At 64.2% G+C, this 20,661-nt stretch overlaps 2 protein-coding genes and 1 long non-coding RNA gene across 3 annotated transcripts in view; 2 read left to right on the top strand and 1 right to left on the bottom strand.

Annotated features, from left to right (window-relative positions):
- PRDM16 (PR/SET domain 16) overlaps nucleotides 1–4,524 on the bottom strand; it is a 275,315-nt gene extending 270,791 nt beyond the window's left edge. The window contains exon 1 of the mRNA XM_090268492.1: nucleotides 4,390–4,524. Within this exon, the coding sequence (XP_090124618.1) occupies nucleotides 4,390–4,426 (37 nt within the window). The 5' untranslated portion in view covers nucleotides 4,427–4,524. The remainder of the gene's footprint in view (nucleotides 1–4,389) is intronic.
- Nucleotides 4,525–4,732: 208 nt separating this feature from the next.
- Nucleotides 4,733–9,094, top strand: LOC150014079 (uncharacterized). Its single transcript, XM_090271445.1, is given in 3 exon segments — nucleotides 4,733–5,196; nucleotides 5,199–6,304; nucleotides 7,144–9,094. Coding segments are annotated over 2 exon segments (933 nt in total). The 5' UTR covers nucleotides 4,733–4,902; the 3' UTR covers nucleotides 5,838–6,304; nucleotides 7,144–9,094.
- Nucleotides 9,095–19,911: 10,817 nt separating this feature from the next.
- Nucleotides 19,912–20,408, top strand: LOC150014078 (uncharacterized). Its single transcript, XR_016509895.1, has 2 exons — nucleotides 19,912–20,098; nucleotides 20,231–20,408. It is a non-coding gene; the product is annotated as an uncharacterized LOC150014078 (long non-coding RNA).
- Nucleotides 20,409–20,661: the final 253 nt, after the last annotated feature.

Below are 20,661 nucleotides of genomic sequence, written 5' to 3'. Positions count from 1 at the left end.
TCCCAGGCCCCACGCCCCGGTCAGCCTGCACGGAGTGGAGCCCTCCGAGGCCCGAGCCCGCCGCCCCTGCACCCGCTGCGAGGCCCGGCCGCCGCCTCCGCTACCAGAAGTTTCTCTCGCGCACCGGGACGGCGCCCTGGCTGTTCCTCGTCCTCCCGCCCCGGGGACGTGAGCTCTAGCATCCAAGACACGTTACAGGGGTTTGATTCAAAGCCTGATAAATTGTATTTAGCGCTACTTAAGATTTTTAAACGAAATTACTCAAAAGATTTTTAATCCTGGATAATTTTTGTTGAAACTCTAATTATACATCACCTTAATTACCAGCCCAGCCCCCCAAGGATCCCTAATTGCCTCCTAATTGAATAAAACAGGGGGCTAATCGCGCCCAAAGTGGCCCGGAGAGCTGGCTCGCCTCCCCCAGGGGCCCGGTGGGGGGAGCCTCCCCCGGCCCCACCGCCAGCACCTGGCCTCTCAACGGAACCGGGTACTAGGTCCCCTGCCGCACTCTCTGCCCAGACGCGGACGCAGGGAGCCCCGGAGCCAAGGGCCAGGCGGCCGGGAGGCCCGGCCCGCACCTGCTCTGTCAAGGTGGAGGACGGGGGAGCCCGCGGCGGCGGCTTCTGGGGCCGGGGACCCTGGGAAGCCCCGGTGCCCTGCTGGGGGGAGGACGCCCGCAGGTCTCTCCACTCGCAGCACTTGGCACGCCCGCCTCTCTCCCACAGACCTCTGGCCGGGGCCCACCGCAGGCCAGGGGCAGAATCAGGCCTCGGGCTCCCACGTGAGAGCGCCGAGGGGCACCTGGCCTTGGCCGCCAGCCCCGCACCCCGCCCCCCACCTCGGCCTCCGTGTTTTCGCCCGAAGCGGGCTCACGGCTCCAGCACCGCCGGATGCGGCCCAGCACTGTGGCCCTACCAGGCGGCCAAACAGAAGGCGGCAGCCCTGGCTCAGAGGAGAGGACGGGCGGATGGGGCAGACCTGCCGGAGGGCGGGAGGAGGGCAGGGCTCCGTGGAGAGGGAGCCTGGCCCGTCTCAGAGGGAGAGGGAGCGGCAGGGAGCCCAGCCTTCAGCCCCACTCCCCACAACCTGTCACACACACAAGGCCCACGAGGTGCCACCTCCAGCAGAGAAGGCAGCCCTCACCCCACCCCGGGGGCTGGCAGCAGTGCTCCTGAGGACGGCATCCGGGCCTGGGCTACGCGGCCACTGGGACCCTGGCATGTGCCACCTCCAAGCCGGTCAGGCCTCACAGGCAGCTCCGATGGAGGCCCTGGCTGGACACAGAGTCTCAGGACCCATCCGGTCCAGAGGTGAGGAGGGCACCGCAGCTGGGCTGACCCCCCCCCCACCACCACCACACACGCATCCCCACCTGCCCACCTGGCTCACATTGGAGACAGAAACTCAAAGCTTTTGTCAGGCATTTTGTTTTTAAATGGGTAGCAGGGACATTTCCCCACAGGCCGGCACTGCCCAGTCTCTGGGAGGGGACCTGGGCCCTACCTGTCCTCACTCGGCCCCCCACCTCCCAGGCCCAGGTTGAGGAGGTGGTGGGTTTCCCAACAGCTGAACTGCAGCCCAGGCCTGGACTCTCGTGGCCTCTGCCTTGGGAAAGCTCAGCTCAGAGTCCCCGGTGTGGGCCCCCAAGGTGCCACCAGCTCAGCCAGCATGCTGAGAGTTCCCCTGAAGCGGGGTCCTGGGGAACCCCTGGTGAAACACAGATGCACCTCCAGAGCAGCCCCACGCTCTGTTTTGGGGGAGGGGGGCACACCCACTGACCTGGTTGTCCTTCCCTGCCCAGCACACAGCTGCAGACACAGCCCAGCCCTGCACCCGGGCCTCTGCCCATGACCTCTCTGCTCAGCTGCAGCCCCTGACCCTGGCTGGGATGTGGCCGGGGTGGGGGGGTTCCGATGGAGGCACTGGAGCTGCACCCTGCCTCAGAGTCAGGTAATAGAGCCAGGTCCCCAGGGATGTCCACATCTGCTTAAAATATTATCCATTGAAATGAAGTTCCTCAGTGGATCCTGTGCTGTGTGTCAGGGAGGCGGCCGCATTTCGGTGCCTGCCTGGGCCACCTTCTTGGGGATGGCTGGGGCCAGCCATCCCAGCTACGGGGTCCTAGAGGGAGGGGTTCCCAGCGCCTGCCCTGGTGTGGGCTCCCGCTGGGCCTGGGCCTCACAGACACACTCGCCTGTACTTTTTCTCACCAGGGACCCCCAGGAAAGGGGAGTCTCTGCACTGCCGGACCCTCAGCCATGTTCTCCAGCCTCGGGCTTGGGAGCAGGACACGGCCAGGCACCGTCCTAGGTCCTGAGCAGAGCCTGGCCCCGCTGCATGTGTGGCAGCCTTCCCCACCTGCCGGGGTGGAGCAGACAGAGCAGAAGGCCAGACTGGGGACCAGACGGGGTGCCTGCCGGGCGTGGGAAGTTTCCGGGGCCGCCTCTCGCTTGCAGCGAAGGCCAGAAGGCGGCCACCTTCCACTTCCTCACTCCGGCTTTGGGCCCTTCCTTGGAGGCAGCCTGACCTGGGCGGCGGGCAGCCGGGGCTGAGAATCCTCGGCACACACAGACCCCAACACGCACACAGACCCCAACACGCACACCCAAACACGCCCACACGCCCGCAGGCAGGTAGCTCTGGAAGTGCGGAGCCAGCAGCGGAAAGGGGGCCCTGTTCGCACCAAGAGGGGCCAGAAGTCAAGAGAGGCCGGGAAGGCTGGGGAGGCGGGGGAGGCCCCGGCCACGAGCAGCGGGCAGAGGAGGCTGCTGCAAAGGGGGCGCCTCCGCGCAGGGCCCCAGCTGCTACGCGCAGGGCACAGGGTGACCCTGCGTGGGCTGGGAGCTGCTTTTCCCGGGCGAACCCCACTCACGGCCTACGAACGCGGAGCCGCCGTCCCGCCCAGCCGGGCCGAGTACCGAACACAGAGAACAGAACTTCTTCCGAAAACTGCCGCAAGGTTCACGCCCACCGGGCTCACGCTTGGGGTCGGCCCCGGCGCCGCGGTGCAGGGCATGGCAGGGTCAGGCCGAGGAGGTGCCGACCGAACGGCAGGGCGGTCGGGCGGGGATCCCAAGGGGAGCAGGCCGGGCTCCCCTTCCGCCCGCGGGCTGGCGGCCGGCGGAGAAGGGGGCGGCGGGAGCAGGAGGCGCCGATTCCAGTCCGCGCGGCACTCGCCGCTTCGCTGCAGCCGGGCCTCCGCCAGGGCTGCGGGATCCGCCCTCGCCCGGCCGCGCGGCCGCTGCCGCCCCCACCTGCCCGCCTCTCGGGCCGCAGCCCCGGGCCCGGGGGCCTCGCGGCCAAAGGCGCCGGCGCCAAGCCCGCGGGGAGGGTGCACGGGTGGCCCCGAGGCGCAGCGGCGGGCGGCGGGAGCCTCCGGCCGCGGGCGAGGACCCGGAGGCGAGGACCTGGAGGCGGCGGGCTGGGCGCGCGGAGCCCGGGGCTCAGCCCGAGACGGAGCGAAAGAGAAAGTAAGACCGAGACCCGGCGGTGTCGCCGGGGCAGCTCTGTCCCCGCCGGGCTTCTCGGCTGTGCCAGGCGAGCCGGTGCGGAAGGGTCCGAGCGGGCCGAGGGTGCAGGCGGCGGCAGCGGGTCGGCGGGCGGCCGGGTGGGGACACTGCTGCCGCAGGCACCGGCGCCGGGGCGGCCCGCGTGGGCTGCCCGAGTCCCCGAGGAGCGCCCTCCGCTGCGCGGGGCACCACTTGGGAATAACCTTCACAACCACGGCTCCGAGCCCAGGAAAACGTCTCCATTTTGCTCCCCAAGCGCCGCGGCCATCCTGCCGTCGCCAGCCCTGCCTCGCGCCCGCGGAGCCGGTGGGCTCCGGCCCGCGCCCCCTCCTCCGCCCCCTCCCCGGCTCGGGGTCTCCCTCCTCTGCGCCCGGCTGGCGGACGCCAAAGGCGGTGCTCTAGCGCCCACTATTTCAAGAGCCCGGAATATGATTTGACCAGGACTGAGAGCCACTCGGAGAGAGAGGGTGAGAGCGAGCGAGGAGGAAAAAGTTGCTCTCCCCTTTCGTCAACTTTTCGCTAACTTTCGCTTTTCGCTCCCCTCCACCCCCAGCCCTCCCCCTCCGCCCCCCTCCCCGGCCCCCACCGCGCGCCTCGGGTTCCCGGGCCCGAGCGCCTGACAAGGGGGGGGGAGGGGGTTCGGCGAGGAGGGGGCCGGCGCCTTCGGGGAGCGCGCGGCCCGGCGCCCCGAGCCGCCGCGCGGAGCCCGGCAGCCCCGGAGCGCGGGAGGCGGAGCAGCCCCCGGGCCGCGCGGCCGATCCGGGGGCCGGCAGCCTGCGGCGCGCCGGCGGCCGCGCCCCGACGCGCACTCCTGGCCCGGACGCCCCGGCCCCGCGGCCCGGGCCCGCTGGCGCGGCGCGGCCGAGCGCAGGAGACTTACTTTTGGCTAGCTTCCGCGCCCTCGCCTTGGATCGCATGGTGTCGGCTCGCGGAATCTCTCTCCTCCTCCTTGAGTCCAGAAGCAGCTACACACTATCTTCATCTCCCCAGCATTGTCAGTTTGGACACCTTCGCACATGCGCACAGAGCACTCAATCTGACACCCCTCGCCGGGGCCAAAAAAACTTTGCAATGTATTCATCATCCTCATCGTCGCGCCGCCGCCGCCGCCGCCGCCGCCTCGGCGCGGGATTGGGGGGCTCTCCTCGGCCTTCCCGGGCTTCACCTCACTTCTCTCTCCCCCCGCCCCCTCCCCCCACCCCCCTCTTCAGCGCAGCTCGGAACTGGCCCTTTAAGAAAACATTCCGGGCTTGGCGCTCCCGCCCGGGGCCCGCACCCCGGACGCTTTAAAAGGACCCAGGTGGCCCCGGAGGCGAGGTGACTGTCCCCCCACGCGTCCGCTGCGTCGCGTTGCGCTGCCTCTCCGCCGCCTCTCCGCCCCGGACGGCTGGAGATGGGTCGGCGGCCGCGTCTGCCCGCGCGACTTCCCTGGATGTGGGGCAAACGCGCCGCCAGTCCGGGCGCGGGTCTGGCTGGTTTGGCTTCGTTTTGTTGCGTGTTAGTTCTAATTAAAAAGCTCTGCGTTCGCCGTGGCCCCAGCCCGCTCCTCTCCCGGCCTGTCCCCTCCGCCCCCGCCCCTGACCCGCGGTCGCCCGAGGGGGTGTCCGGCCCGCGCGCCCGAACCCGGCTCCTCCGAAGCCCCCTCCGGGCCGCCGCCCCCCTCGGGCCTCCCCTGCCCCCGCCCCTCCCCCTCGCCCCCACCCAACCGCTGCTGCTTCGGGCTTCGCGGCTCAAAAACAGCAGCGCCAGCGCCGCCGGCTCCGCGATCCGCCACTGCCCGGGCCGGCCGGCGAAAGTCGGACCCGCTGCCCTCGGTCCTGCTCGGAGCTGCGGGGAGAAACGCGCCGGCGCTGGGAGGCAGCGCGCGGGCAGCCGTCCGCACAAGGCGTGCCCCGCACCGCGCTGCCCTGGAGGCGGCCTGTGCGTCCCCGACTCGGCGGCCCCCCAGGTGAGTACCCCGCGGCGCTCGCCAGAGCTGGACCACCTCCAGGGACCAGGGCCTCTGGGGACACTCCCCCCTCGCCTCTCGCGGCCCAGGTGCGTCGGGGCCGGGAGGGCCGGCGGAGCAGGTGGAGAAGGATGGGCGGGAGCCGGCCGGGTGCTCCCTCTGCCCGCAGCCCTCAAACTCGGAGGACGGGCGGCGGAGGGGCCGGCCGGGCGCAGGCAGGGGTGCGGACCCGGCCTGGCGGGGACAGTGAGAGTTCCCCAGTCGTCTGTCCGGGAGTCAGGAATGAGTTGGAAGTAACCGGAGGCGCTGAGCCCCGCGCCTTTGGAGGAGCAGGGCTCTCCCAGGCTGCAGGACTTGGAGCTGCCTCCGTGTCAGCCTGAACCTGGAAGGGGTCCTGCCCGCCATGCGGGGTCTCTGCTCCTGGGGGCCTCCTGGCCAGGCCCCTCCCCCATGTGGTGCAGGGAGACCAGCAGCGCCTCCCCTGGGACCTACACTCGCACCCGCGCCCTGATCATAAAACAGTGGACCGGCCCAGGAGCTCACCCGAGACCCGGGTCCGAGCGGAGGCGGCCGGATGGCAGGGGCGCGTGGCCGAAGCTACCCCAGAGGAAAAGCCTGAGCCAAGCAGGCTCTGCAGCAGTGGAGGGGGCAGTGCGCTGGGCCTTCCACCCTCCAGCCTCCACCGGCAGCTTCCCCTCCAGAATTTGCACCCCAGGGCGCTCCGAGCCCTTGGAGGTGTCCAATCTCGTGCTCCACCCTCCTGCCCCGTCGCCACCCCTGCTGGGGAAGGGGCTCTCTGCCGACTCTGGTCTCGCTGACCACTGCCTCTGCTGGCTCAGGACTTTGGGTGAGTGTTGCCGGGTCTTCGGGACCCTGAGCGCGTGGGCAGCTCTGCCCCAGCGCCTGCCATTCCTTCTGAGGAACCATCGCCCTCCACCCCAGACATGCCCTGTCTCTCCCCGTGGGCTGGGCAGAGCACCACTGGGTTCAGAGTCCCGGCTGTGCTGCCAGGCTCTCTGCCCACTGGGGACCAGGGCGCTGCTGCAGGCCGGCTCGGAGCCCACTCCTGCCCAGGGTGGGGCGGGTGGTCAATGGCAGAGGCGGGAAGGAAGGCTGCTGCGCCCTGGAGCTCCGGAGCTGCCCACCGGACCCCGCCCAGGCGCGCTGCAGCCAGCGGGCCTAACCTGGCCAGGCGCTGGCAGAGAGAACACAGGCTTGCCGTCCTGCCTTCAGCAGGAGACCCCCTTGCAGGGGCCTCCCGGCGAGGCCCGGGAGAATACAAGGGTCCTGTGAAGCACTCCCGCCTGCTGACCCCCACCCAGCACGGACCTGCCCCAGAAGCAGAGAGCAGACCCCAGGGTCAGGAAGGCCCAGGCCTCTCAGGGCCCCCAGCTCACTCAGGCCCTCTCCCTGCTCCCTCCCTCCGCTCAGGAGGTGATTGAAGTCCTCTGCACCCTAGCCAGACTGGGCCACGGCACTGCACACCCTGGGGCTGTAAGGGGGCCAGGGTCTGTACCCTCCGTCTTTTTATTCCCCTGCCCCCTGCTAAGTCCCTGCCAGGCGGGGGTGGGGCTGCAACTCTGAACCTGCCTGGAGGAGGGGCATCTAAAGATGAAGTGGACTGGGGGACAGGTGGGGCACCGACCCCACCGATGCTGAGCTCCTTCGGGGTCTCCCTCCAAACAGCCGGGTCAGCTGGAGGAGCCCAGGCAGGCCATTCCCAAGGCCGTGGCCCTGGCCCGGCCGGGCCCTGCCCCCACGTGGCCAGACTTAGAACGGAGAGCAGGTCAGGCCTCTGGAGCCCCACTGAGGAACGGGAGATGCAGGCAAGTCAGAGGCTGGCAGCTCTGAGTCCTGCCTGAAGGCATCTGGGGACTTGGGGGAACAGGTGTGGGCAAGTGGGGGGCCTGTTTTCATTTCATTGATACTAAAAGGTTGAAAGGCCATTTTCAAAGGGATCCCAGCTCTGGGGAGTCTTGTGGCCCCACACCCACCCGTCGCCGTGACCTCCTGGGCATCACGCTCCCTCGTCAGGTTGCTGGAGCTTGGTGAGCCGCAGGCTGGCCGCGTGGACGTGCCCCGCACTCTGTGCGTGTTGGCGGGGACTTTGTTGCTGGGTCAGGGGCCTGGAGAGAGGACTTTTACTACCAGCTCCTGCTGCCTGGAGCCCGCTTCAGCCGGAGCTCCACCTGCTGCAGCCTGCACTGCCCACAGGGAAGTCCAGCTGGGTCTCGGGCTCAGGCACTCTGCTTTGGGAAGGGGCTGGTGAGGGAGAGCCAGCCACCAGCCTGCAGTGCCGGAGTAAGCATGGCGGGGTCCACGAGCGAGCGGGGTGGGTTCCCAACTCTGGGGAGAGCCCACGTGTACTAACGCCGCACTAGGGCCCACCCTGCCCTCCAGAGTCGACCCCCGACCCCACTGCAGGGAGAGAGCGCATTCTCTGCTTGGCCCAGACCAGCAGCCCAGGCCCACTGGACTGGCAGGCGGAGGGAGGTCCGCATCGTGAGATCTGCGTGCTTGGAAGTGTGGGGTCGGAGCCGGCCCAGCTGCCTGTCCAGGACCTGGGCCGGAGAGGGGTCCGGAGCACCAGCCCTTGCCCCACCTCCGCAGAGGGCCAGCCGGCTGCTGAGTCAGGCTGAGAGAAGAGCGTTCCTTTCTGGGCACCATGTCCTGCCCTACACTAGGTGGAAATGGCTCCCAGCTTTGAGCAACAGAAGGCTGGAAACCAGAGGGGTGCTTGGGGACAGGCTAGTTTGGTTCCCACTGCGCAGAGGAGAAAGCCGGGTGGTCTTGGCACCTCTCGGGAGAGCCCTTGGGGATGCGTGCGGAGGCCTTGCAGCCTGGGGCAAACGGTTCATGCGAGTGTTCGCCCAAGCACGGGGTGGTGCGGGCACAGCCAGCCTCTAGGGCCACCTCCTGCCTCCCCTTGGGGGCCGCCACATGGGCCCACAGCCCTGCCACCCCGCACCTCGCCTCCTCTGCTCCAGACTGGGGCCCCAGGGGGCCCCCTTTGCCCCTTTCCCTGCCCCATCCCCAGAGAAACTCCATGTGGCCCAGGTCACTTTCAAGGACTCAAGGACGGTGAGTCCGGAAGCCGCTTGGCAGGGCTGCTCCCTCCGCTGCCCAGAGCGGGGCCTCGCGGTGCCAAGTCCCTGGTTCTGGAGTCGGTTCCGAGGGGGCCGGGTGCTTCCAGCCAGGACTTCCCCAGAATGTGAACCAATGGCGATGTCAGCAAACTCCAGACGTTTCTAAACCGACCTCATTCTATTTCCCTGCCCTACTGCGCTCCCGAGTCCTGGCTGGGGCCACCGTCTCTTGGGAGTGCAGACGCCTCTGCGCGGGCACCTGGGGTCCGCCATGTGTGTTTGGGGGGCACAGTCGGGAGTTTTTTGTTTTGATTTTTAAGAGAGGGAGACACACATGGGCCTGAACTCCCTGTTTGAGCGCGGGAGGTCGTTGGCTCCTGTATCCCGACCCAAACCTGCTCTGCGGCAGGCACCGGGAGACCCCCAGGACCTCTGCCCCGCGGAGCGCACGCTGGGGCCGGGACCGAGAGGAGTCTGAGCCCCAGGCTCCAGCAACGGTTTGCATCGCGGCCACCGCCGCAGGAAGCAATAAACGGATTCGTTTCCCACGCTTTCCTGCTCCAGCTCAGAACCTTTAAAAATCCGCCAACGAATCCCGTTGTTGGGTTTGCGTTGGTCCTGAGTTGCGCACTCACCGCGCGCCCCGAGTCGCCAGCACCTCCTGAAGCAGGGACCCTCGCGCCGCCCACGCCCCCCGCATCGCCCCCCACCCCACACGTCGGGAGCAGCCTCGCTCCCCCAGCGCCCCGGCCCTCAAGGGCCGGCAGAGCTGAGCGCGGCCGAGTGGGCTCCGTGGCGCTCCCGGGAACGCGGGCAACGCGGCCGCCGCCTGCTGCCCCCGGTTTGGGCCGCGCTGGGACAGGGGCCTGACAACAACGAAACCGCGAGCCTCCTCGCCTTCTGGGCAGCCGGGTCCTGGGAGCTGCTGGGTGGGAGCCCTTTCTTCACATCCCCAACCGCCGGAGAGCCGAGGACACCGGAAGGGCCACCTGGCACCCCCGGAGACTCCCAAATCTGCTTGTGCCCGACCCCACGCCTCAGTTTGCAAAGGCCCGTCCTGCCCTCTCCTCCCTTGGCCCCTGCCCCGCCCCCACACCGCCAACCTTCTTGGTCTGGAAAGGAAGTTTCACCTTTGGCCTGAGCGCTGGACACCCTTGTATATGCCCCTAGGTGGGGAGCTGCAGTGGATTTTTCTCGAGGCCTTGGTGTCCCCTCCTGTGACATGGGGCCAGACACACCGGTGCCCCTCTCCTGGGTTTAGTGAGGTTGGAGGAAGAACCAACGGGTGGAACCACCAGCAAGAGACCAGAGACCCCTCGCAGCCCGCCCTTTGGGGCCACATTGGAGCGGTGGGGCTCAGACATGGTACCAGACCGAGAGGGGCACGAGGTGGCCCTTAGCAATCCCTGCCCACCCCTGCCCTTCCTGGAGCTCCCCACTCCCCGGCCGGTGGAGGTGGGGAGGGCGCAGCCCTGGCCCTGGACAGGGTTTGGCTTGCTCTAGGGCTTCTCCCAGGCTCCCCCGGGCCGGGACGCTGGAAGGTTTAGCACCGTGCTCCAGTGCTTGCGGTGGTCCACCCTTCACCCCCCTCCCGCAGAGGGGCAAGTGCTGGGGCCGCCAGAGCGGGAGCACTGAGACAGGCCCTAGTCCCAGCGGAGCTCCGAGGCGGGGAAAGCCCTGGCTCCCTCCCACTCCTCACGCTGCCTGCCACGGCTCGGGTGTTCCTGCCTTTGGGGGCCTGTGTGTCCTGGTAAGTCTGGGGAAGACCCTCAGGGTGCGACCTTGGAGGCCTGGGCTTCCTGAGACCCCTGTAAGCTACCCCTAGGACTGATGGGGGAGGGGAAGAGGGAGGAGCATGGAGGGCCTGTGAGAGCGCCCCAGCGACCCCCTCCCCCACCCGCCTGGGCTGGCTCCTGAACCTCTGATCTCCAGGCGGGCGGTGGAGACTGTGCTCCCTGGGCCGGAGGGAAACGGGCGGAGACCAGGACCGCCTCTGAAGCCGGGGGAAAAAACCACTTCTGCGGAGGGACCGAAGGTGATGGGATGAGTCTGCGTGTCCTCCAGGGGCGGGGCCCTTGGCTGCGGCAGAAAGCCGGGGCACCCAGGACCGCGGCTCACGGGACGCTGGTTCCCAGCGCCTGCAGGGGCGGGAGGGTGCCGCCCCCCACCCTTCCCTCCAGCATCCCGGACCTGAGCTCCTGATGAAGGAATGGTGGCTGGAGAGGCAGGGACACGTGACATCACTGGAATTATAAAGGGAGTCTGTGCCCGGTGGGGGCAGCAGAGGGACATGCCTGCCCCTGCCACCTTCCCTGCACCTGTGACCCCCCCTCCTGGGAGCCCCCGTCTCTCCTCGCACTGTGGGGACAGTGGGGCCAGATGGGGGCCCGGAGCTTCCTGGGAGCTCTTCAGTTGCTGGAGCAAAGACCGCTGGTGGCAGGGGTCCCTATGCCCTTGACCCCTATCCCAGAACCAAGGGCTGCCCTGAAGGCTCTGAGTGGGAGTCCTGGAGGGGAGCAGCCCTCTCCCTGGCCGGTCACAGAGGTCGCAGGTCCACCTCCTGCCCACTCAGAGGCCAAGGCTCTGGCTAGTGCTGCAGGCCCAGCATTCTGTTCCCCTTCCGCCAACCTCCTCCTTCCTCCCTTCCTCCCCTCTTCCTCCTTCCTTCCTCCCGCCGCCTGCTTCCTTCCCGCCTGCCTGCCTTCCTTGGCAGGTGGCAGAGGCCCCAGTGAGGCCGAGTGCTGCCGGAACAGCCCGTCCCATGGTGTCAGTTGGCGGTGAAGCGCATCCCCTCGAGCAGACCTGGAGCGCCAGGGCACCTGCCCCGGCCTGGATGCTGCTCGGAGCTCAGCGAAGGCTGAGTGAGTCAGGAGTGCGTGAGGAACGCTGGGCGGGCAGGCAGCGACCCTCGGACGCCCACGACCTGTTTCAGCCCAGGGGAAGACCAGAGGGGGCCACGGCCCCGTTCCAGGACATCGGCGTGGAGGCTGCCGCCCTGCGCTGAGGGACTATCCTTCACCAGCCACCGTTCGCAAAGGGCCACCTGCATGCAGCAGCCAGCCCCAGCGCCCTGTGAGGGACCAAGCAGTGAGCAAGCCCCCCGGGAGCCCCGCTGTGGGGGCCCATGGGCCCAGGAAGCCAACCTGCTTGGAGTTCTCAGTGGGGCCACTGTTGATGGGGTGCCCTGGCCTGGCGTGACAGAGCCAGGTGCTGGTCTCCGGTGCCCGGCAGGATGCCATGTGCCCTTCCCAACCATCTCATGCAGAAGGAACTGCAACTGTTTGCTCCCCACAGGCGAGAAACGGGGCCCAGAGGAGCAAGGTAGGCGTAGCACAAGGGCCGGGGCATACCGCCTGCCCCCAGAGCCCGGGCAGCGTGACGATGCTCTTGGGGTGCGCACATGACAAGACAGCACCGCAACACGTGGGGAGCATCTCAGCCCGGGCCCGGGGCTCCAGCGGGGCGCTCACCCAGGTGCTCCTAGCGCAGCTGAGCCACGCGTCTGCCTGTACCCCCTGGGGGTCGGCATTTCCCCCAGAGTGGCCCTCCCAGGACGGTTCGGGGGCAGGTCCCACAGCCCCAGTGGCTGCGGGGGCCCCCTTGAGGTGCACATGCCACGCAGACACACGCAGCGTCTGGGCTTCTGGAAAGGTATTTCCAACGATAAAATGTGTCATTTAAAAAAACATGTGTCGGTTCAGTGTGCACTGAGCCCCGGCCACACGGGACATGGTCATGCTAATAAACACAAATAAGCCAGTTTTTGCATCAGAGGAATCACAGTTTCCTGCAGAAACGCGGTGCTTTGAAATAGGTTAATTAATAAACAGCAGGCGACTGTCCGCGGCCCCTCGTGGCAGAGGGTGATTTTCATTCTAAAAGCTGGAGCAGCCTGTACCCCTCCCTGCTCAGCTTTTGTGTCTGATAGTCAGTTGGCTTCACCCCTGCCTTTCATTTTTACAGCTGGAGCTGTTTACCCTCCCCCCGACTTTCACTGAAAAGGAAAAACTATCACTTAAACAAAGCCATTGCAAACTCGGCATCATCTGTGGATTTCTTAACATAAATAAATCCCGCAAACCAAGATTTATGTTCCCCCGGTGACGTCATGCATCCAAGGGGCCATTCCCAGTGGATCTGCGCTCAGTGAGTTTCCTCTTATGTGCACGCTTTTTGCAAAACAAGAAAAGCCGCTCTGGCTTCGGGCCGCTCCGTGTCTCCGCTCAGCCACGACATCAGAAAGGTCTCCCTGGCGGGGTCAGCCCAGCAGAAGCAGATCTAAATCAGGGAAATGGTCTCAACCCCACAGACCGTGCTGAGAGCCTTTGCTTGGAACTGGAACTTCTGAGGCTGGAAGACAGTTCAGCTCCCTGAAGAAGCCATGCAGACCGAGCAGAAGCTGAATGCCCTCTGGGTCCCCCAAGCCTCACCGCAGAAGGACTCGCCCCGATGTGAGCAAGGAACATGGAAGTCACTGCCGATGGGGAGTGAGGTGTGGTCTGTCTGCACCATGGAGTGGGAGGGGCCATAAACAGGACCAAAGAGTTGACATGAGCCCCAGTGTGAATGAACCTCAAAAAGCCCATTCTCAGCGACAGAAGCCAGTCCCAAGAGGCCCCATGGTGGACGACTCCATTCACGGGAAATGTCCAGGGTGGGATATGGCAGAGACAGAAGACAGATGTGTGACAGCCAGGGGCTGGGGGACAGGGACGTGGGAGGCATTGCTGAGTGGGGACAGGGTTCCCTTCTGGGAAGAAGAAAAGTTTCTGGAGCTAGACAGTGGTGACAACGGTGTGACATGGTCAATGTGCTAAATGCCATCGAACTGTTCACTAACAAATGGTGAATGTGCAGAAATGTGAATTATATTGAAATAAATCCGTTACTTAAAAAAACCGCTACTGAGCATGTTCAGAACAAGGAATGTGCGTGCAGTGTGTAAACTGGCCAGTTTACCTTGAGCAGAATTCTTCTAGAGGAGAAGTGGAAAATAAGAACCAAAATATGGTATAGGATGTGCTTGTGAAAGGTTTTAAAACCAAGCTAAGACATTGACTTCTGGCCAAGACGGAGGCCTAGACAGACACACTGCGTCTCCCTCCACAACTAAGAAGGAACACAACTACCTCAAAACCAAAGACAACCAGAAGTTCCAGAAAACCAAGCTGCATGGAAGTCCAACAAACGAAGAAATAAAGAAGAAATACTCACCCAGACAGGCAGGAGGGGCAGAGCCGGGACAGAGAGGACGCGGTGTGGTGGCGGCAGCAGCAGCAGCAGCGGCAGGCCAGCGGAAAGCACAGTTCCATGTTTTTAAAAGTCAGGAGGGACACCTGGGGAGCATTCAGACCTCACAGCTCACCGTCCCAGCGCCAGGGAAAAATCAAGCCTCATTGCTTCTGACTGTGCAGACCCGTGGGGGTTGGGGTGGAGGCAGAAACTGCAGGTCTCTCAGCTGAGTCCGCTTGTTTAAAGGGCCCCCACGGTCCTAGAACGTCCGCAGATCCACCCACTCTGGGAACGACGGCCAGGGCAGCAGCTAGAGGGGCACCAGTCCCATGCAGAAGTGGGAGAAATGCCTGGAAAAGGGGCGAGTGCTGAGCAAGCGGCATTGTTCCCCCTCAGACCCCTCCCCCACATACAGCGCCACAACGTGGTGAAACGGGTCGCCCTGTACTGACAAATCCCCAAGGCTCTGCCCCTTACAATGTAACAGGAGTGACAGCTCTGCCTGAGACTCGGAGGCAAACAAACACAGGAGACTTCTGGCCAATATGGAGGCGTGGACAGACATGCTCCGTCTCCCTCCACAACTAAGAAGGACTACAATTACTGCAAAACCAGAAATAACCAGAAGTTCCAGAAAATAAATGGAAGTCCAACGTATGAAGTTATAAACAAGTGGTGCTTGTCCAGACGGGTAGGAGGGGCAAAGCCAGGGCGGAGAGGTCAGGCTGTGCTGGCGGTGGCAGCTGCGGTGACAGTGGTGAGATGGCGGTGAGCACAGACACTCGTATTTAAGAAAAAGCACCTGGGGAGCACCCTGGCTACAGACCAAACCCGTCAGCTCGAGATTCCAGCGCCGGGGAAGGCAGACCCCCATTGCCTTGGACTGTGAGGCCCAGAGGGCATGGGGACAGAGGAAGAGGAGGCTCCCGGCCTCTCAGCAGAGAGTGAATGGCAGGACTCCATCTTGGACCCCCACCCCCACAGAAAACACCACAGCATGGTGAGAAGGGTTCCAGGGTTGTGACAAGTGCACGGGGCCCCACCCCATATAGCTAGGAGGTGTGACAGCCCCGCCCAGGAAGCAAAGGTAAACACAAAACTGTCAGGATGGCACAGATCATGATAGAGATCCCGGTGACGCAGCTGACCAGCCAGCAAATATCTAATCTAATGAAGCAGCAGATAGGAAATCTTTCTGAGGCTCAGTTCAGAGCTTTGGTTATAAAAATTCTCACAGACCTGACAGCAGATCTTAAACAAGATGGGGAAGGAATGAAGGCTAGTCCTACTGAAATGAATGAAAACACTTACGAAACTAGTGGTGAAGGCAAGAAAACCAGGGATCAAATCAACAAATCGGAACATAGGGAAGGAACAAACAGTCAACCAGTGCAGAAAGAGGGAACAAAAAGTGAGGAAAATGAGGAGAGGCTCAGAAACCTATGGGACATCTATAAGTGGGCCAACATCCGAATCATAGAGTTGCCAGAAGGTGAAGAAGAACTATAAATTGAAAAATTATATGAAAAAAGAATGAAGCATAATTTCCCTAACTTGGGGAAGGAAATAGCCTTACAGGTCCAGGAAGCACAGAGAGTTCCACAAAAACTGGACCCAGGGAGAACCACACCAAGACACATTATAATCAAAACGTCAAAAATTAAGGATAAAGAGAGAATCTTAAAAGCAGCAAGAGAGAAGAAGAGAATTACGTACAAAGGGGTCCCAATAAGACTGTCAGCTGATTTCTCAAAAGAAATTCTGCAGGCAAGAAGGGACTGGCAAGAAATATTCAAAGGAATAAAAACTAAAAACCTACAACCACAATTACTCTATCCAGCAAAGCTGTCATTCAGAATAGAAGGGCATAGAAAGTGCTTCCAGGACAAAGTAAAACTGAAGGAGTTCATCAGATCCAAACCACTGTTATATGAAATGTTAAAGGGACTTGTTTAGGAGAAAGAGGATCAAAACTATGAACACTAAAATGAAAACTGTATCACAACAACCAGCAACAGAAGCTAGGGAACCGAAACAAAGGCAAACTAAGTAGGCAATGAGAGGGGAAAAAGAATTATAGGTATGGGGAACATTTTGGGGGAGTCAGCAGGGAAGGGGAAGGGGGAAAGGGAGGGAGATGGTACAGGAATTAAGAAGCATCATAGGAGGGAGTGGAGCAGACAGGAAGGTGTTGAGAAGAACTATATGCACAACCAATGGGCATGGACTAAGGTGAGGGACAACTGGAGGGAGGGATGTCACTGGGTGGAGGGGAACAAAGGGAAAAGAAATAGGGACAGCTGTAGCTGCATAATACAGCATATTTAAAAAAAAGAAAAAAGAAAAAAACCCAATACTGAGCATGCGTGTTTAAAAAGCTCCGTACTCCTCTTTAGTACCGAACACACAGCCAGACGAGCATGTAAGACGCGTGTGCATGCCCTGGCGGGGGCAGCGTGAACACCTCAGTGGCCGCTCCCATCTGTGTCACCCCCTCCCCCAAGCGCACCCCCTTCCCACCAGCCCAGAGGCAACCACTGGACAGTGCTTTGCTGACGGTCTCCTTGTCTTGTCGCCTCACAGAGACGCCTGAAAATGCTAGCGGTGGGAGCCCAAGGACGTCGGACCCAGTGAGGAGCACGCAGCCGCCGCTGCGGGTCGGTGAGCCGCCATCTGTCTGCCCGCGGGCCATTGTCCCGCCGCGGAGAGGGCTGAGGTGCTGACACACGCCACGACATGGATGAGCCTCGCCAATGTCCCACGTCCTGGATGACTGTCTCTACGGTGCGTCCAGAACAGGCCCGTCCCTGGGGACAGAACGCAGACTGGCCAGGGAGGACAGACAGCAGCGTCTGGGCGGGTGCCGGTCGCAGGGGGACACGAACCAGATCAGTCTGGCTCTGGCCCGGGGACACTGGCAGCAGGCCCTCCATTGGGAGCCAGCGGGGAAGTGTCACCGAACAGCACTTGGGGTCCCGCTGCCCGCGGCCACCCTCTACGCAAAATTCAGAGGCAAAGGTTTAGTGATGAAGGAAAGGAGCCTTTATTCAAAAGCTTCACAATTCTGGAATAACAGCTTTCCACGGGCATTAGTCCGTTATAAGGCCCAGCTCTTTGACTGTACCCACAGCTTTAACCGCTACAGCCGGTCCGTGAGGGCTAAACCCCACCACGTGGGCTCCCCGAGCACGCCCCTGTCAGTTTCAGTTGTCTAGTTCCTACAGCGTTAGTTTACAAACCAAACAGCGTAAGATACAAACGCTACGCAGTGTTGGGGGAAGGGCAGCTCCTGCCCCGGAGCCCGTCCCCTCTAGAGCGCCCGCAGGATAACCACCCTGCCCCCCTCTGCCAGGCCCGCCGACCCCAGGCCGCGCCCGGAGTTCCTTCCCATCCAGAACCCCGCCCGCCGGGAACCGCAGGCAGCTGCAGCCCCCGCACCCAGGGGCCCCGAGGCAGAAGAGCCCGAGAGCCAGAAGGAGCCTCGGCGCACCCCACGGAGCCTGACAGCGCGTCTTTCATTGCCAACCTTCTCGCCCATGATTCCCTGCACTCTGAGAGCACTGGGCTTCTCAGCCAGTCCCGGCCTGGACCGCTGTCCGTTGCCTGGGCAACCAGCTCCTAGGGCCCCTCCCACCTCTCCCCCGTGATCTGATCAGATCTCCGTATCAAAAGTGGGGCTGACCGAGGCCGGGCATCCAGTGCACTGCAGTGTGGGCCATGCATTCAGCCAAGTGACACGCGTTCCCTGCACACCCGCCGCGTGCCAGCACGGCCACAGACCCCACCCCTTGCATGGAGCTCACTTTCTCATGGGGGAGGCCGCGCAGGAAGAGGAGAGCCCATCAGAAGGTGGTTCATGCCGTGGAGGAGGGAGGGGAGGGGCCCGTTTTGCAGGGGGAGCGCCAGTGAGACGCCCCGCGGTGGTGGCAGCTGAGCAGAGGGGTGAAGACGTGAGGAGGGAGCCATGTGCGCACCCAGGGAACAGTGTTTGGGGGCAGCGGGAAGAGCCGGCACGGAGGCCCCGCGGCGAAGGTGGCCGGTGTGGCTGGGGCGGAGGATGGGGCAGGGGAGAGGGGCAGTGGGGGGGTGCCAATGAAGGCTGCGGGTGGCGTTAAGGTGACTGCTCAGCTGATCCTCAGGTAGGGGTGCCGCTCAGTTATACAGGCGGGCCCCACTCAGCGCAGGTGCCCTCCGGGGTGGCAGACGGAGGCGGAAGGATTGGACCGCCTTGCCGACGGGAACGGTGGCGGGAGCCACGGAACGCGGAGCCTCTGAAGCAGGAAAAGGCACGGAAAGGCGTTCTAGACCCTCCGGAAAGGAGAGCCGCCCCCTGGCCGCTCAGCCCCTCCCGAGCCGAGCAGGACTCATGTCAACCCGACCTTGGTCTGTTTTCAGCCAGTAAGCTTGTGCGGACGTGTTCCCGCGACCACGGGGTCGCCCCGAGCGAGGAGGCAGGAGCGGCGGCCCACAGGCTCAGGCACAGCAGGGAGGGGAGGGTCTGGGCCGGGCCACCCCCAGCCAGACAAGGGAACGGTGGCCGCGGGGATATGGGCGACGGGGGCCTCCCATCCGGCTCCTTGGTCTCTGTGCTCCAGTGCGGACCAGCCACCTGTCACCCCGCCCACAGCCGCCCTCTTAGGGCCTCTGGCCCCCCGGAGCCTCTACTTTCTGGGCTTAGGTCTCGGTCTTCCTAGAAGGTGCCCCCTAGTAACCTCTGGTGAACTGGGGGGACGCTCTGCAGGGCCGTGGCTGCCTGAGAACGCCCACGTGTCCCCGCAGCGTGCCACTTTAGCTGGTTACAGAACTCTCGTGGGAAAGGACCGCCACTCCAGACCTCGAAGAGCTTCGCCCTGCGTCTCTTGCTTTCGGGGTCACTGTGGAGGCGTCCGCGGAGAGCCCGTCTCCTTGTGCTGTGTGTGTGGCTTGCTCTTCCGTCTTTGGAAACGTCTCGAGTGTCCTCTGCCCCCATTCCGCCCTTCACCACGATGGGCCCTGGGGAACGCCTCTCTGCACCCCGCTGGGAGTCCTCGTGTCTGCAGGTCCCGGGCATTTTCTTGATTTTATTTTATTTTATTTTTTGCTGATTATCTGTGCTGTGTCTACTCTGGTTTTTGCTCTTGGGGACTGATGTTAGTATGACGTTGTCTTCTGCCCAGCAGACTGCGTGTCCTCCGAGGGGCTGTTTCAGACTCTGTCCTCCTTCCAGCCTGCGGGACCCTCGGCTGTCTGCCCGTGACCGCAGGGGGCCGAGAATACGGAAGGCTTCCGCCTCTGAGACTCGGGAAGTGGGGCACCTCCAGGGCATGGCCTGACTCCCGGGGCAGCCCCCCGGGAGGGACAGAGGGTCTGGCTGCCTCTCCGTGGAACAGAGCGGGGGTCTCTGCGGTCTGCTGCCGTCCAGGCTGCCCGGGGTCCGGGGAGCGGACCTTTGGCTCCCTGCTGACCCTCCGGCGGGGCAGCTGGGGCGGGAGGGGGCCTCGAAAACTACCGTCCTCACAGCCCCTTTCGCTCCAGACTCCTGACCACCACCATGCCTGCACCCCCGGTCCCCAGGGCACTTCCATGGCCATTCCCAAGTTTGGGGGTGCTCCGGTGTTAAATCTGGCAAAATGTCACTGTCCCCACCGTCCACTCAGGGCTGCCGTTCTCCTGTTGGTGCCCCGGTGACCACAGGTCCGCCCCGAATTCGCCTTTCAGATTTTCCCTGTCGCCCTGTCCCCCACCTTAGGGACCAGCGTCTGTGAGCCTCTGTTTATCACAGTTCACGTTGGGTTTGCAGAGGAAAGGCCACCTGAGGTGTGTGACCCGCCATCACCACCCGGAGGCCTTGGTGCCAGTCTCAGAAAGGCTGGGCCGCCTCCGCTCAGGCTGCCCAGGCCCTGATGAGTGACCGCCCCCAGCCTCCCGTGGCCCAGTCCGGGGCCAGAACGCGCCGGCCCACGCGTGTGTCAGTTCTGCACGACGGGCTGCTGCGTGGGCCCCGGGCATGCCGCCGTGCCGCCGTGACACCGTGGGTGTGACGCCGTGACGCCGTGATGCCGTGACGCCATGGGTGTGACGCCGTGACACCGTGACGCCGTGACACCGTGGGTGTGACGCCATGACACCGTGATGCCGTGACGCCGTGGGTGTGACACCGTGACGCCGTGGGTGTGACACTGTGACACCGTGGGTGTGACGCCGTGACACCGTGATGCCATGACGTCCTGATGCCGCCTGCGTGACACTGCGATGCCCTGATGCTGTGAGGCAGTGACGCCGTGACGCCGCAAGTGTGACACCATGACGCCGCGACGCTGTGGCCGCCCACCCGTCCCGTGTTGGTCTGTCCGTGATGCGCTCTGACCCCCAGGAATGGCCATCGAAGTGCCCGCGGTGTCCCCCGGGGGACGCTGTGTGAGGGTGCTGTCACCTTTTCCTCGGCTACACGTACCTGCCTTTTTCTCTCTCCCCAGTGGCTGGGTATTTGTCACGCAGGTGTCACAGCGCTTGCAGGCGAGGACGAACCCCTACCCGCCCCCGGAGCCGGCACAGACGCCGTGACCCCCCGGCAGCCGCCCCCGCCTCCGCCGTGGGCACCACCACCCTCCGCGCGGAGTGGGACGGGCTGTAAATAAAACGTCGGTTGCTAAGTGTCGGCTCAGCGTGTCAGCTTAGGCTCCACTCCCACCCGGCACGGGGGACGGGCCGCGCTCTGGGCCTGGCTCAGGTTCTTAGTGTGCTCAGGTGGGGGGGGCGGTGCCTGTGCCCGCGCCGGGGTCCCGCCCGCTGGCGCCTCCGTCGCCTCGCCGGTCCCCATGAGAGCCGCAGCGCACCGGGCCTCCGGGGGCTGAAGCCGAGTTGCCATGAAGGGCCGAGAAGCCCGCTCATGGGAACGGCCCCTTGA

Source organism: Furipterus horrens, unplaced genomic scaffold, assembly GCF_987537825.1.
Source record: "Furipterus horrens unplaced genomic scaffold, mFurHor1.1.pri manual_scaffold_3, whole genome shotgun sequence".
NCBI lineage: Eukaryota > Metazoa > Chordata > Mammalia > Chiroptera > Furipteridae > Furipterus > Furipterus horrens.
The sequence above is the reverse complement of the archived record's forward strand: the minus strand, read 5'-3'. Positions and strand labels throughout refer to the sequence as shown.